Raw genomic sequence first — 16,820 nt, 5'->3', positions numbered from 1 at the left:
TCCCCACCCCGCGCTCTCACACAGCACAAATGCATTGGCTGTTAGCCATCCATTTCTACCACATTGCATAGCTCTGTTGCATCGGTGCATTCTGGGAAAAACCTGATCAACTCCCCTATTCTGACTCCTCGGGGGTAGAATTCCCAGAGGCCAGGCACCTACACAGAGTAGCACCAGCAGTGTGTGAGGCAATGCATACTGGGGTGGCTTGCTGAGAGGAATGCTCGTGGGAGAACTAGCCAACCTGGGGGTACAGGCGGGAGGTTCTGTCTGTACTCTAAAAACAATGACAAACCCAGCGCTGCTGACCTGACCTGCTGCCAGGAAGACAGTCCTAGCCCAGGCTGCTGGTGGGGGCAGCTGAGACCAGCAGAGGCTGTGGGATTGGTTCGCTCTCTTAATGTTGAAAAAACTTGTTTTCTGGTCAATAAATTTTTATTATTTTTCCAAAACTTTAACCTCATGAACGTGTTTCCATTTCACAGGATGGCGAGAGACGGTACAGAGAAGCCAGTGCTAGGAAAAAAATTAGATTGGACAGGTGAGTGAAAAGGATCAGCCTCAAACGAAGAAGGAAAAAATAATGGGGGTGGGGAAGAGAAGCTTTAGCATTTTGAATAGAACAGTGTTTTTTTATTCCAGTGCATGTTCTGCTCTGAATGATCACATGCAGGTAACTCAGTAAAAGCTGGGAAAATTGGAGGTAGCCCATGGCTTTCTGTACCATGGAAGGTAGGGGGGTGTGTGTGTAGTGGTGGCGGGGGGGGCGGCTAGGTGCTGACTTTTGAGTGCGCCGGGGCTGGAGCACCCACGGGGGGGGGGGAGAAATAGTGGGTGCTTAGCACCCACTGGCAGCCCTGCGAGTCAGCTCATTTCCCTCCCCCCAGCACCTCCCACCCGTCATCAGGTCCCACTGATCAGCTCCTCCCGCCCACCGCAGTCAGCTGTTTAGTGGAAGGTGCGGGGAGCGGGAGGAGCGGGGCTGGGGCAGGATGGGGCTGGGGCCTTGGGGGAAGGGGTGGAGTGGGGGCAGGGGTGGAGCACCCCCTGGAAATGCAGGAAGTCGGTGCCTATGTGTGGGGGATGGGTTGCACGCTATGGCTGTGATGATATTTGGCACTTACATAGCACCTTTCATGTGAGGATTTCTCAGAGACTGGAGGAACTTAACCTTCCAGCGCTCCGGGAGTTGAGTTTGGGAAACCGAGACCAGAGTTCAAATGGTTTCTTCACAGCATGTCAGTGTTGGAAACAGGATTAGAATTCAGCCCAGACTCCCAGTTGCCTTTCTAGCCCAACCTATTCCGTGCTGAGCTCAACTTGAAGCAGAAAGACACTCAGAGGAGCTCAGGAGCGGTGGCAGTTGCTCAAAGAGACAGTAGTAAGGTGCAACCCAACTCTCCCAATGTGAAGGAAAGATGAGAAGAATAGTAAGAGGTCAGTATGGCTCCATCAGGAACTCTTTAAGGATCTGACAATCCGAAAGGAATCTGTCAAGAAGTGCAGATGTGTGCAAGCTGCTAAGGATGAGTACACCAGAATCACACAAGTATGGAGGGACAAAAAAGGCCATCGGAAATGGGCTTATAAATCCATTAGGAAGAAGAGAAAGATGAAGGAAAGTGTAGGCCCCTATTTAACAAGGAAGAAGAGCTAATAATGGACATCAAGAAGGATGAAGTGTTTAATGCCTACTTTGTCTTCACTAAGAATGTAAATTGTGACTAGTTACTTAACACAATATTAGCAACAAAGAGAAAGGAACGCAAGGTAAAATAGAGAGAAAACAAGTTAAAGGATACTTAGATAAATTAGATGCATTCAAGTTGGCAGGTCCTGATGAAATGTACCCTAGGATATTTAAGGAACAAGCTGATACAATCTCAGACCTATTAGCCAATTGTCTTCAAGAACTCGTGGAGGATGTGAGGTCCCAGAGGACTGGAGAAGGATAAATATAGCACTTAGCTTTTAAAAAGGGGAACACAGAGGACCCAGGGATTTACAGACCAGTTAGCCGAACTTCAGTACCTGGAAAGATATGGAACAAATTATTAAACAATCTCTTTGTAAGCACCTAAAGGATTATATAGTTATAAGAAATGGACACCATGGATTTATCAAGCTCAAGTAACAGATCATGCCAAATCAACCTGATTTCCTTCTTTGACAGGATTATTGGCCAGGTGAATGGAGGGAAGCGGTAGACATGATCTACCTTGATGTACATTTTTTTTAAGTAAGGAAAATGTCATTCCCACATGACGTTTTCGTAAGTAAACTAAGGAGATGCATTCCAGATGAAATGGCTATGCTGGGTGTACAACTGGCTGAATGATTGTACTCGGAGTAATTGTCAGGAAGTTGCTGGTTCAAACTGGAGGTATTTGTGAGGGGTCCTCTGGAGGTCTGTCTTGTGTCTGGTACTAGTCAATATTTTCATGAATGAGTTGGATAATGGAGTGGAAAGCAGCAAGGAGTTGGATAATGGAGTTGGATTATGGTGGAACCAAGCTGGGAGGGGGTTGCAAGTACTTCGGAGGACAGGATTAGAATGCAAAATGACTGACAAATTAGAGAATTGGTCTGAAATCAAAAGATGAAAATCAATAAAGACAAGTGCAAAGTACTTCACTTAGGAAGGAAAAATCAAATGGACTTCACGAGGAGGCATAGGTGGTGGTACTGCTGAAGAGGATCTGGGGGTTCTCGTGGATCACAAACTGAGTATCAATCAACAGTGTGGTGCAGTTGCTAAAGAGGTATCAGTCTGCCATGTATTAACAGAAGTGTTGTATAGGTAGGGCACAGGAGGTAATTGTCCCAGTCTGCTCTGCACTGGTAGGCCTCAGCTGGAGAACTGTGTCCAGTTCTAGGTGTCCCACTTTAGGAAAAATGAGAAGGTCCAGAGGAGAGCAACAGAAATGATAAATGGCCTAGAAAGCCTGATGTATGAGAAAAGGTTAAAGATGGGCGTGTTTAGTCTCGAGAAAAGAGGTCGAGGTGGGGGGGAACCCAATAACAATCTTCAAATATGTTAAGGGCTGTTATAAAGATGATGATGATGATGATGATCATTGTTTTCCATGTCCACTGAAAGCAGGACAAGCAGTAATGGGCTTAACCTGCAGCAAGGAAGATTTAGGAAAAACTACTTAATTATTAGGACAGTTGAGCACTGGAATGGGCAGGCATCCAAGGGAGACTGTGGAATCCATGTCATTCGTTGGAGGTTTTTAAGAACAAACTGGATAAACACTTGTCAAGGTCGGTCTAGATGATCTTGGTCCTGCTTCAGCACAGGGGGCTGGACCAGGTGACCTCTTGAGGTCCAATTCCTACATTTCTATGCTTCTGTGAAAAGGTACTTGAGGGTTAAGTGGTGTGGTGCCAAGCCATGGGCGTTAGGAAGAGAGACATAAAGCAGATCTATGTAGGGGAGCTGGAGAGAGAAGATGGTAGGGACAGCACAGGAAAAATGTCTAAATTCAGAAGCAGAATGTGTGTAAAACACAGCCTCACAGGGCTGTGCTTATTTTATACATCCGTTACTGTCAAAACACACTCTCTAGTATCCAGATACCTTGGTGATTAATGCACTATAATATCTGCATAGACAGAGAACGCACAAATACATAGCTGGACAAGATCAATCTGTAATAATCATAATGATTAGCCCTCTTCTAATGCTACCTCATCTTGGAAGTGCTTTGTAATCATCCAGTTTTATCTCCCTGCTGTGGGGCAGGAAGGGAAGAATTTATTAACCTCACTCTATTCTTGGGGAAACTGAGGCAGAGCGAAGTGATTTGCCCAAGACTTCCAAGCATTTGAGAGCCAGGATTAGAGATCTTGAATATTTGGTGCTCTTGGAGCACAAGATAAGCAGTGTGGTTTAGTGCAGAGGGGGGCAAACTACAGCCCACGGGCCACATCTGGCCCGCAAGACCCTTCCCTCTGGCCCCCGAGCTCAGCCAGGGAGTGGGGTCAGGCCAGGCTTGCGGAGGAGTCAGCCCAACTCCTCAGCTGCGCAGTGAGCGGGGCGGAGGCTAGCCCCTGGCTCCTCCTCTTCTGCTCCCCTCCCTCCCTGACTCCCGCGCAGTTAGTTCCCCCAGCGCCTGGGCAGCATGGCTATAGTGCCGCCAGACCTGGTGCTCCAAGGCGGCGTGGTCAGGGGGAGTTCCAAGGGGGCTGCAGGGGGGTGGTCAAGGAACCTGGGTCCTGCTGCCTGGGACAGGGCCAGAGCAAGCCAGGGTGCCCCTCCACCCCCAGCATGCTTGGCCCCTGGCCCCAGTAGCCAGGCCCAGATAGGGAGTGAGCCCTGCCCGACTGCCAGGGAGAGCAGCCAAACGAGCAGGGGAAATGCACAGGGAAAGGACTGAGCCTCCCTTTCCCCCACCTCACAGGTAATGTGGGGCAGGGAGAGTTGGATGGGGGCAGAGGGGGGATCTGGGGGGTGTTTGGATAGGATGTAGGAGTCCTGGAGTGGGCAGTTGGGTGGGGAGCATGGGGGGTTGGGTGGAGATTCTGGGGGGCTGGATAGGGGGGCGGGGGCCAGGCCACTTCTTGCTGTTTGGGGAGGCATAGCCTCCCCCAGCCTTCCCTATTTGGCCCTCCATATGATTTCTGTACCCGATATGGCCTTAGGACCAAAAAGTTTGCCCACCTCTGCTTTAGTGGGTAAAATATGGAATGAATAAACAACTTGAGCCTGAGAGTCGGTACATCTATCGTGTTCCATTTGTGTATTGCTCCTTGTATTCTTGCTGTCCTTATTCCTGGCTCTGCTGTGAGAGTTGGACAAATCATTGAATTTCTGTGCCTCAGTTTCCCCTTCAGTAAAACAGGGATAATGACACTCGCCTGCCTCTGTAAAACTCTTTTAGAAGGATGGGTACAAAGTGTTAAATATTATTAGTATTATTTATTACAAGAGTGCACACATCTCTTACGCTGTCCCCTCAAGCAGTGAAAAAGTTAACTTATTGGATAGACAGTTTTTATCCCTAGAAGCTGCTATTTTTGGCTTAATGGAGTATCTGCAGAACCTTGATATAAAGCCCTAGTTGCATCCAAGACCAGTAATTGACTGGGTTTTGGAGAATCCTAGAACTGGAGGGAACGTTGAGAGGTCATCTAGTCCAGTCCCTTGCACTCATAGCAGGACTAAGTATTATCTAGACCATCCCTGACAGATGTCTGTCTAACCTGCTCTTAAAAATCTCCAGTGTTGAAGATTTCACAGCCTCCTTAGGCAATTTATTCCAGGGCTTAACCACTCTGACAGTTAGGAAGTTTTTTCTAATGTCCAACCTAAAATGCCGTGGCTGTCTTATCCTGAGAGGTTAAGGAGAACAATTTTTCTCCCTCCTCCTTGTAACAACCTTTTACGTACTTGAAAACTGTTATGTCCCCCCCTCCCCCAGGGAGCCCCTCAGTCTTCTCTTCTCCAGACTAATCAAACCCCGTTTTTTCAATCTTCCCTCATAGGTCGTGTTTTCTAGATCTTTAATGGCTCTTCTCTGGACTTGAGTTGTCTCATCCTAACAGGTATCTTACTGCTGCCCCTGATCTGTAGAAAAATGGGAAGCTGGTCTCTGGTTAGTTTTACATCTGTTACGAACACTGTCTTCCCCTGCCCCCATCTCTCCACTTGTTTTATCTGCTTGTGCAGTTAGAGTCCTAGCTTCCTCACCCATTGTGAATCCCTGTTCCTGGAGTCCTCTCTGGTCATGTGGTTGCAATGAAGCCTTGCAAAAGAGACAGCTGCTTTATTTTGTTACTTTTCAACTCTTCACCTTGGTTATATCATGTATCTGATTACAGATCTGGTGTTATCAGACAAATTATACTCTCGTATCTCAGTCCCTGAGAATACGATTGTAGTGAAGTGTGGCAATTAAGCAATGAAAATATTTTCTTCCTGGAATGTCTTGCGGCATCTTCCCTCCTGCTTCCAGGAGTTTTATAACTTTCCCTTGAGTCCAAGGCCAATATGAGAACAAACACGTGGTCCCTCAGATCTGAGTCTAGCATCAGCTGTTCACTCATTACACCCGGAATAAATTCCGATCCTTTCCGTTACAGTAAAGGTTTCCATCAAATGGCCCTAAATAAACAGCATCCTGCAAATTTGACTTGCTGCTTGTGAACAGTTCAAATATAGTGTTTGCTCCAGCGATAAAACCCAATCTCTTCTAATCCAAGCTTGGGCTGCTGTGCACCTCCAAACAGACTTGACCAACTTCAGGTTTTGTTACAAACCGAGTGATGAACTCTTCAATGACACATCAGCTGTGGTTCTCAAAGCACTTTACAAAGGTGGATAAGTACCATCCCCATTTAACAGACTGGGAAACTGGAATGGAGAAGCTCGGGGCCAGATTTCAGCACTTCTGCAAACCAGGTCCTGGATTGTGGGCACCCAAAACCATTTCCATGAGAGACTCTCCTAGACTTGCTAAAGAGATTATCCAGTAAGTTAGAGGAAGAGCTGGGAACAGAACCCAGATCTCCTGGCTCCTAGTCTGGGGTCGAGTCTGCTTGTGAACAGGGCAGCTGGCTTATTAAATGAAAGCAGGCTCAGCTCTCCTGTTCCTGTCCAAGTTTGCCCTTTCTTGGTGTAAGGGGGAGGGTGGGGTGCCTGGGGGAGTTATAACTGATAAGGGAGTTCAGAACCCAGAGTTCAGGACAGGGGTGAGTCCACAGTAAAGCAAGCTCACAGGCAGAACTGGGCTAAGAGCTACAGGGAGGGGATTCCCGGGGAGGACAGAGTGGTAAAGTTCTCTGGTTGAGCAATGGCACTAGATCAGGCTGGTGAAAGAGGAGGGTGGCCAGAGGGTCTTCTACAAATGTCCCCAGGCCACAGAGAGCTGAAGGCTCAGAGTAGCCCAGGGAGATGCCTGCTGGCCAGAGAGGGCCAAAGTCTGGGGTATGATGGAGATGTGAGCTTGCTGATGTGTCCGGGCAAGAGCTGGAATTGTAGCTGGGAAGGAAACAGGGCAGAGAAACGCCCCAGCTGGTGGGGTGGGGTGGGAAACACCAGAGCTGTACCTGGGGACTGGGCTGGGGTGAGGGGGAGAGATGCTGGAGTTGGACTGTTTGTTTGCACTATGCTGAGGGGATTCTGGTTCCTGGTAGTGGGACGGTTTGGTAATAAATTAAACTCAGTAGAGCCTTCTGAGTCCATGGGTTATTTGAGAAATCAAGGGGAAATGAAGGCAAGGGCTGCTGTGACAGGATGCACAGGTGGAAGCCATCCATTTACAGCTTGCCTATGCCACTCCCTGACCACCTGCAGAGATTGGCCTGCTTGACCAGAAAGGCCAGATGGGAGCACTTCCTGTTCAAATCCAGCCCTGAACGTTGGGGCTTAGGCCCCCCCATCCCTGACTAACAGATGTGTTAGTGCAGACCAGGTTTTAGTCTTGCCCCATCCAGGCACTGCCTGGCCTTTGTTAGAAGTAAACCTTAAAGGTTCTTTTCACCCTGGGCTACAATCCGATTCCTCTCCCTTCCGCCTGCAAATGATGTGCAGGATTTCTGAGGCTTTTGTTGCTCTGAGCTCCCTCAATTTGAGCCAAGAAGAAATGGCTGTTTCAATCCACTGGGATCCTGGTCCCAAGATACTCATAAGATGACCATGTTTTCCCTGCACTCCTTTTGGAGATCATTGCTGGAGAAGATATTGAAGTCAAAAACACTGCTGCTAACTTTACTGTCTCTCTCTTTCACCAGCATGTGTTTGAGATGTCCTTTTCCCTGCCACGTACTGAAGATCAGTAGTGCTGTAACTAAAGCAATTTTCTTTGCTTTCCCTAGAAAATACATCATTTCCTGTGAACAGACAAAAGTGCCATTGTCAGTGCCCTGGGACCAAAGTAACAAGGTAAAATAACTGCCTCTGTAGATATTGGCCATATCCTCCCCTGGCACCTAAGCCCCACGTGCTGTAGGAAGGCCCAGGAACAGGTACGAAGTAGCAGCTAGAAGTTTATATGTGAATAAATATGGTTTATGGAAACAAGAAGGATGAAACCTTATCTAAAACAGCAAGCATTAGAGAGCTCTTACCCGGAATAATAAATTCCTTCTTATCCTCTGATTAGTTAAGTATCTGAGCAGCTGCAAGCTTGGCTATAGTATCCCATGAGTTTAGATATAGGAAAATAACCCAAGGTCAATGTGATTTCTACGGTATTTTCTTATGATGTTTTTGATGTAGGTTTATCTGAGCTACAACAATGTTTCTGCACTGAAGACTCTTGTAGCAAAAACCAATTGGGTACTCGCCGCAGAAATAGACAAGGTACTTAACCCTGCCGCACCCCCCACCCCACAAGTAAACACTGCCGCCTTTAGTCTCGTGGACTGCATACAGGTAGCAGAAACAACTTGTGCTGAGATCAAAGGACGCGTTTCAATCCTTTCCCACCCCCAGGTATCTGAATCCTAAAGTGTTTGATGTCCCCAAAACAGTTTGAATAAATGGGATTGTACCACATGTATTCAATGACTGTGTCTATACTATCAACATTCTGTATATGTCCAAATGTACACTGCAGACACACGCTTATGTACATGTAAAATATATGGCTTCTAGTGATGCCGTACTACCTGTGCTTTAGTAAAATCCCACTGAACCCACCAAGCAGAGCTGTCCCCAGTCTTACCCATTTCCATTCAAAACCCATGCTAGCTATCTGGTAACTGTCTCTTGGACAACTGTTTTGTGACTTACTCATGGGGCTTATTGGTGAAGTCAGAACCAGCTCATAAAATACAGACCTCATGTACCACCTGGTATGTGTGATTCTTCATGCTAATGTAATGAAAGGTAGGTGTGTGTGTGTGTGTGTGTGTGTGTGTGTGTGTGTGTGTGTGTGTGTGTGTGAGATAGATCAAAACTGTTCAGTTACATTATAATAAGGCAAAAATATGAATGACTCTTATTGCAGGAAATTCAAATGTCATTTTAACGAAGACAGCAGGCTGTGGCTCTCACCTGTTCGGTCTGTCTCCCTCTCAAAGGTCAGGATGTACACGCTGGAGGAAGACAAGTACCTCTCCTTCCGAATAGAGATGACCCTCTGCATTGATGCAACACAGGCCTTCTTCCTTCTGTCAGACTTAAGACAGAGGCACGAATGGGATAGACATTATGCGTGAGTACTTGGAGGACAGCTAAAATGTTAGGATTGATGGTTCCTGTTTTATTGGGGATGGGGGGGTGGAATTTATTTTCTTTGGCTTTCCTGCCTCAAAGCAACTTCTCAATCCAAAAAGGTTCTTCATTCAAGCTATGCAGAGTGCTTTTTCCCCTCCATCATCCACCCCACCCCACTCCACTCCAAAAGCAGGAGCGTACAGTGTACGGAGTCTGTGGCTGGATATGTACTGACATCTGAGTTGGCTGCCACACTGTGCATGTGTTGTACAGCAGGATAGAATCTGGGACCTTTATCTCCTGAAGCACACGTTGCTGCTACTCGAGCAAAAGAAGATGCCCCTTTAGCCATTGGTGACAGTAGTAAGGCTTTTATCTTCTGGAGACCAGCCATGTGTACAAGCTAGTCAGGTGTTCTGCCTGCATGCTGATGACACCTCCAGTCTTGTTAGCCTAGGATTGCAGCTGAGACTCCTAGCTGGCAGAGGCGTGTAACCACAGCAGTGAGCTGGCTCGTAGCTTTAACACTCTGTGTTCCTGTCCCATATAAGGGGTCTATCTTCCTATAAAGTGTGCTGTGCTATAAAGCTGTGCTCCTCTTCCCAACTCCATAAAGTGGCTGTACTGTGACTATACACTATGACCAGCATATGCTGTTAGCTCTCCCATGGCCTTGGATGGTAATTAGAATTGGTTATACTGAGATGGGGCGGAGTCTTGTGCCAGGATCATATGCCTGTGCAACTTGCCTTGATTTTAAAGCTGTCACATTGACAGACACCCAGTCAGAGGCAGAGGGAGCTCTGGTTTAAAATCTCCTTTGCAGGAGGGTGTCACAGTTCCCAAAGTAACTGCACCTCTGATCCTTTTGTGGCCTTCTTGAGATTTTGCCTATTCTTGGGGCAGCATCCTGCTGTCCATTCTCCCCAGGCTGGGGATTGTGGACTGCAATTCATGGTGATCACCTCAGCAGACCTATCTTTAGGTCATGCCCTGTTCTCTCTGGGGCAATGACAGGATTAACCAGTGACCAGCCAGCCTCCATAGATCAAGTACACCTCTACCCTGATGATAACGCTGTCCTCGGGAGCCAAAAAAATCTTATCGCGTTATATCAAACTTTGATCCACCAGAGTGCGCAGCCCTGCCCCTCTGAAGCACTGCTTTACCGTGTTATATCGGGTCATGTTATATCGGGGTAGAGGTGTACTAGTTATTCAGAAGCAAAGCTTTACAGAGAGAGTGTTTTTAGAAACAATGAACAGCTTACATGCAAGTGTTTGCTTAGCAGGCAGTCACCCGTCTTCAGCATAGAGACCCTGGCAGGCAGGGTCCTTGGCAGGGCCTCTGTGTCTGGGTCACTGTCTCATGTCCTGCAGTTCTTGGAAAAAGTGTGTGTGGCTCCTCTCCCTACGTCAAAGTGGTCACTTGATACAGTTTTCAATTCTTTGTTTGCCAGGCCTCATGAACCACATCAAACCAGTTTATGCAATTTCCTCCAGGGTATGAGGCTTCTCCAGACTTAGCTGCATGGGGATTTGCATGATTTATGCCCCAGTGGTTTTAGTTCCTGCAGGAAACCCTGTAACTCCCCCATGGAGCCAGAATACAATCCCTAGCCCATTCAGATACATAAAACACTTCTAAAATGGAGACTGTAGTCTTTGGAGTATCTGTCACAGAGGACACCTCTCTCAGGGCCACTCGTTCTTCCCGTACCACAGCCTTGGTGAGCGGCCTATCCTGTTGTTATTTTGCACTGAATCCAGGACTTCTCCACTCACAGGAGCAGCCTGGGAAGTTTAAGGAGCTGTAACTTATTTTCCCAGGGATGGTTGGCTCTGGAGGGTTGGGGGGGGGTACGTCTACACGTCAGTGAGAATACTGGACTTCCTTACCCAATTTTACCCCTGGGTTGACTGAGCTACAAGAAGGTGAAATGACTTTCCCAGGTCACACAGTGAGTCAGTGATCTTTGTGGCTCTGATCCCAGCCACGAAGCTCATGTCCTCCATCAAAACCAAAATATCCCAGGCTCAGAAACAACCTCTAATTTCAGGCCAATCCCATCCTTCAAAAATAAACAAAACCAGACTGAGAAGGCACAGGAGGTGCCACGTCAATGCGTGAAAAGGATTTGCAACCTACTTGACAATACAGTTGAAACGTTTCAGGTCAGACACTTGAACTCAGGACTTGGTCCAAAGCCCATTGACACCAGTGGGGTTTGGCTCAGACACTTGCCTAGGGAGAGCCGAGTATGAACTCCCACAGAAGGCAACCGATCTTTAGCCTAAGCAAGGATTTCAGGGTGTGGTCATAAGAGAATTGTTTGGAGCAATTAATTTTGTGAAGAAAATGCTCTACTACAGGGTAGTCAAATTGGAAATCTGGCTCTAAGAGGCAGGTAGGCACCCGGTGGGGTTTTCATGGCCTGCATCTTTGGGTGCCTAGATGTGTTTAAAAATCTGGCCTGTGGTCCATGGGAGAGCTGATATATCTGGGAAGGTGGCTCTACTTCAGCAGAGAAAGCTTTTCTTTCTCATCCCTCTGATGGTAAGTTTGTCTAACTGGCTTTTGTTTGGCTGTTATTTCTGTGCTTTGAACTGCTTCTGTCTGGAGTCTCTGAGTTAGTGCTGAATAACACCGTATGGTTAGGGCCCCACCAAATCCATGGCCCGTTTTGGTCAATTTCACAGCCAAGGGGTTAAAATTTAGTCAGTTTCAGGTTTTCAAATGTTTACATATTAAAATATGACAGTATTGTAACCCGAGGGGCCTGACCCAAAAGGTGGTCAGAGTGGGAGGGTCACAAGGCTATTGTAGGGGGGTCATGGGATTGCCACCCTACTGCTGGCAGGGACGCTGCCTTCAGAGCTGGGCAGCTAGAGAGGAAGGCTGCTGGTCAGGTGCCCAGCTCTAAAGCCAACACCACAGCCAGCAGTAACACAGAAGTGGGGGTGACAGGGTGTGGGGGGCGTGTTACCATAGGCCTGTTTTTTTTCCCAGCTGTCTCTTGCCTGAGTGGGGGGCTGACAGCTGGAGTCACAGCTGCCTACACTGAGAGGTGATGACAGCTGGAGCTACTGACTTCCTACATGGAGGTGGGGGGTAATGACAGCTGGAGCCAGGGAGCTTCCTGCAGACTGGGGAGGTTCCCTGAGGTGGATCTGACCTGCCCTGGGAACAGTCTTTGCAGGGGAAGAGGATGTCTGGTCCTTCCCCATCCCTGGCTGGGACTAGCAGCAGGACCAAGCACACGGTAGGAGCCCCTGACTGGGCATCAGATTTCATGGGGAAGATCAGATTTCACGGTCTGATGGATTTTTCATGGCTGTGAATTTGGTAGGGCCCTACATACGATGAAATACTATTGAGAGAGAGGGAGGACATCTTTTAAGGGAAGGTGTCTGGTGTCATGGTGCTGGGAAGATGACCTCATCTTTCGGAAGTTGGCCTGAATCCTTTTTGGAATGTTCTTCTGCCTCTTCCCAGGAGCGCTGAGCTTGTCCAGCAAGTTGATGAAGACGACACGATCTACCACGTGGTTAGTCAGACGGTTAGTCAAGAAAACAAGCCTCAGGACTTTGTTATCCTGGCTTCAAGAAGAAAACCTTGTGATGAAGGGTACGTAAATGAGCATGGCTCCAGCGGCATGTTGGGTCTGGCGGGCTTACCATGTGCAGCGCTTGCTGGCAGCCGGTGCACAGAATAGGGACAACAGTGTTGGGCCCAGCCCATGGGGCTGGAAACATCTAGTGTTTGGTTAGCGTGGTGTTCGTTTTCAGTGCTACAAAGTCGATGCTTAGTATTTCCGCTCTCTCCCAAATCCCCACAGATGGTGCTTTCTCTCCTGTTTAAATATCTCTGGGATTCCCTCTCATGCCAGGCTGTCTTTCAGTGCCTGTGGTATTCAAGTGCAGTGTGTTGAACAGTTGCTGGAACCCTATACTTACGTCCAATGATGCACAGTCCTTGCGAGATGGTTAGTTTATGACATGCTGAAGAATGTAAACATTTGCCATGAAAATGATCCTATGAGCGAGCGAGTGAAAAATGCTTTACCATGAAAATAGTTAATTCATAGCCTCATCTCTATGCATCTGAAAACACTGCATAAAGGAGCAATTGGCACTGCTACACAACTTCCTTTTCACTGCACAATTTTTTGGCTGCAAGAGGGATCTAAAGTAACTTGTTGTATATAGAACGTGAGTGTGTTTCACTATGTAGCTTCTTGCATTGCATGTAAGATCTTGATTTAATACAGAGTGCTCTAGATTGCTTGGTAAGCTAGGTGTAAGCAAGTGTGGATTTCAGTATGGCTAAATGTAAGATTGTACAGCTAGGAACAGCCTACTTACAGAAATGGGGGACTCTCTCCTGGGAAGCAGTGACTCTGAAAAAGACTGGGATCCTGGGGGACAATCAGCTGAACATGCGTCCCCAGTGCCATGTTGTGGTCAAAAGGGCTGGTGTGAGCCTTGGATGTATTAAAAAAGACTATCAAGTGGGAGTAGGCAGGTTTTATTACCTCTGTATTTGGCACTGGTGCGACTGCTACTGGAATCCTGTGCCCAGTTCTGTGAGTAAAGATAGATTTTGTATTGGAGATGGTTCTGAGAAGAACCACAAGAATGACCCAAGGACTGGACATCATGCCTTCTGGCGAAAGACACTTGGAGAGCTCATTCTAGTTACCCCTTCCTAGAGAAGGGTGAGCGTGGGCATGCAGTTTAGGAGATGAATACTTGTTACATGCTGATCCTGACCATTCTCACCCCAGCCACCTTTTTAGCCCAGTTCTTCAGCTGGGAATTTCAGAGGAGTTTCAGGGAGACTGAATTTCAGTAGGAGCTGGTTGCCTGACACCCTTAGGCTCCTCTGAAAATCCAAGTCTCCAGTCCCTTGGCACTAAGTGGATTGGGAGTTCCCACTCTGACTGCAATATATTTGTCTTAGTGTGCCTGGGGAAAGGGACACCTCACCTGCTTTCGGTACCCGATGTGAGAAAAACACAGGGGACACTGGAGCCACTCTGAGATTTGTAGATAGAGGTCAGATCATAGCCAGCCTTCCCCCTGTCCCCCACACCTTCTTTCTGCATTGTTTTCAGTTGGTTTGATTAAAAAGAAAATCACTCCAAGATATCTTGGATGTAACTTCTTTTGAAGTCAATACGGGTAGAAATGCAGAAGCAGAAGGTGGACTGTGGCCGCGCAGTGCTGTTTCCATGCACGAATACCTAGGCAGAGGTCATTTTCCATTCTGTCACTGAGCATGTGTTTGTGGGGCAGTTCTGCTGCTTGCATTCCTGGCATTGATCGGAGCAGGGTTAACTTAGAAGCAGGATTTTATGCCAGCTCCCTTCTCACCTTTTCAATGCACTTGTGAACTGCTCCTAAGCAGGCTTCCTTCTCTTGCAGTGACCCATATGTCGTTGCGTTCAGGTCGGTCATGCTGCCCACCTGTCCACCAAACCCCGAGTACACCCGACAGGAGACGATGTGTTCTGGCTTCTGTATTTGGCAGGAGACAGCCGAGCTAACCAAGGTGAGGCTTTCAGCTCTCCAGAGGATAGCTGTGTCCCCCAGCGACAATCACCGTGGCCTTTACCCACCTTCCATAACCAAGAGCTTGCACATGCTGACCTGTGGTTGGCTTTAGTTCAGATCCCCAGTACCCAGTTCAGGTGGGAAAACAGAAGGGCCTGCAAGTCTGGTGCTGCACATCCCTGTCTGTGCTGGGTTGGGGGATTTGGGAGAATTTCTGGAGTCCTTCAATTTCCAACCCCCCTCCTTTTTATTTAAAAAAAAAACAACAAAAACCTCTTCCCCAAACCCCAACACCCCCGTTCCTACTCTCACATAACACCTCGCCTTTATTTGCACACATTTGTCCTCATTGCTTAGGTGGGTAAGTTATGCTGTCCCCATTTTACAGGTGGGGGAACTGAGGCACAGCATGATTCCATGACTTGCCCAAGGGAGCACTGAATTGAAAATGGAACCCAGGTTTACTGACTCCCAGCCCTGTCCCAATAACCCACCTTTGCCAAAGGGCTGCATGTCCCAGGCTGTCCCCTGCCGAGTGGATGCAGCAGTGTGGTCTGAGTGTGAACTCAAGTCACTTCGACAAGAGGAAATGTTAATGCTACAGACCATTCAAGTAATGGAGGCCTAACAGTTGAACTGCATTTAAACTATTGTAGTCTGGACTGAAAGGTCTTTCAAATTCTAAAAACCTTTTCAAAACATCCCCTTGCCATGCCATAACAACAGTCAGGGCCACCATATTTGTGTCCAACCCAAACTTTTCCAAGCCCCTCGTGTGCTGGCTTTGCTTTCAGCACATAGGTTGGAATTCATCCTTGCCCACACAAAGCCAGAGGGATTTGTGGTGGGAACTAAGTGAGGAGCTGGGTATTCATTGCCCCCAGGCCAGGGAGGAACCTTTACACAGCTGCTATTTCAAGTTATGGGCTGGGATAGTGGGTACTGCCCTTCAGCACCCCACTGTGTGGAGGTTCACAGCCACTGGATCAGGGGAACTGTCAGTTCTGCAGTCTGTACATCTCAAAACCTCTGAGCTATTCAGAGCCACTGGGGAGACCCATGCAGAACTAAGGGGCGAGGAAGCCAGTACCTCTGCTGCTGCTGTACATATTAGAAAATGACTCCTGTAGGTTTCAGCCTGTGGATGTCCCCTTAGCTGTCTTAATGAATGTGTTGTGGATTTCAGGTGTCCTATTACAACCAGGCAGCTCCAGGATACCTAGCTTACGTCACGACTAACATTGCAGGACTGTCCTCAGACTTCTACGTTACCTTCAAAGCCTGTGAGAGATTCCTGCAGAAGAACAAAGATGAGATCACAGTCGGGCTTCAGAATCTGTAACTGTTGGCCCTTTCTGCGCACTGCTGTGTGAATATCTTGTACATACTGAAGCGATTGGTCTGTGTAGGTGAGAGCACATGGAGAGTAATTACTTAGATAATGTTAGTGGCATTGCTAGGAGCGCAATGACTTGAAATCCATCTAATGTAGCATGACTGGAATCAGCTCTTCTCTCTAGTGGGCTTGATGATGATGAGTAATGTAATGGCTGGAGCCAATCTACCTAATCAGGGAGAGGGATTATTAGGGCCAAACTCTGTGGCAACTGTAGGGGCTTCTATTACGGTTTATCTGGGGCGGGATGGGGAGAGAGGTCCAGGTGGTCCCTACATGGCCAGTGTTTCATTGCGAAGTCAGTCAGATCACTCTGAGGTGATCATGTAATCTGCTAAAAAGCACCAGCCTTATTTTATTTGTATTCAATCTCATAACCTCATGTTCGGGAATTGACTTTCTGACAGCATCACCCACACTTGAACCTTTGTGTAAGAGTAACTGTTACTAAATGGATTATTTTTTTCACCAGTTCTTGTAATTCAGTGGAGGAATTGTCCATCTTTAATCCAATGAAGTAAATCAGGACAGGCTTTAGGAGGGGAGAAGGCCAGCCTTGTCTCCTGTAACACAGTACTGTTGTGTCTGACACACTAGGCATTATGATGCAGGATACTTCACTGATGTTCTATCTTTCACACACCATACAAAGAATGGGAGTGGTAATAAAGAGAGCCTGTTCACCTTATGACCTCAGTAGTTC

The 16,820-nt window shown here is 47.6% G+C and overlaps 1 protein-coding gene across 2 annotated transcripts in view; it reads left to right on the top strand.

Annotated features, from left to right (window-relative positions):
* ACOT11 (acyl-CoA thioesterase 11) overlaps window positions 1–16,805 on the top strand; it is a 66,453-nt gene extending 49,648 nt beyond the window's left edge. For both annotated transcript variants that reach the window (XM_030573207.1, XM_030573206.1), the window contains 7 exons: window positions 486–541; window positions 7,822–7,888; window positions 8,225–8,308; window positions 9,031–9,164; window positions 12,662–12,793; window positions 14,593–14,719; window positions 15,908–16,805. In XM_030573207.1, coding sequence (XP_030429067.1) covers window positions 486–541; window positions 7,822–7,888; window positions 8,225–8,308; window positions 9,031–9,164; window positions 12,662–12,793; window positions 14,593–14,719; window positions 15,908–16,063 — 756 coding nt within the window. In that variant the 3' untranslated portion in view covers window positions 16,064–16,805. The remainder of the gene's footprint in view (window positions 1–485; window positions 542–7,821; window positions 7,889–8,224; window positions 8,309–9,030; window positions 9,165–12,661; window positions 12,794–14,592; window positions 14,720–15,907) is intronic.
* Window positions 16,806–16,820: the final 15 nt, after the last annotated feature.

Source organism: Gopherus evgoodei, chromosome 8 (genome assembly GCF_007399415.2).
Source record: "Gopherus evgoodei ecotype Sinaloan lineage chromosome 8, rGopEvg1_v1.p, whole genome shotgun sequence".
Lineage (NCBI taxonomy): Eukaryota > Metazoa > Chordata > Testudines > Testudinidae > Gopherus > Gopherus evgoodei.
This window is presented reverse-complemented; position numbering and strand designations above follow the sequence as displayed.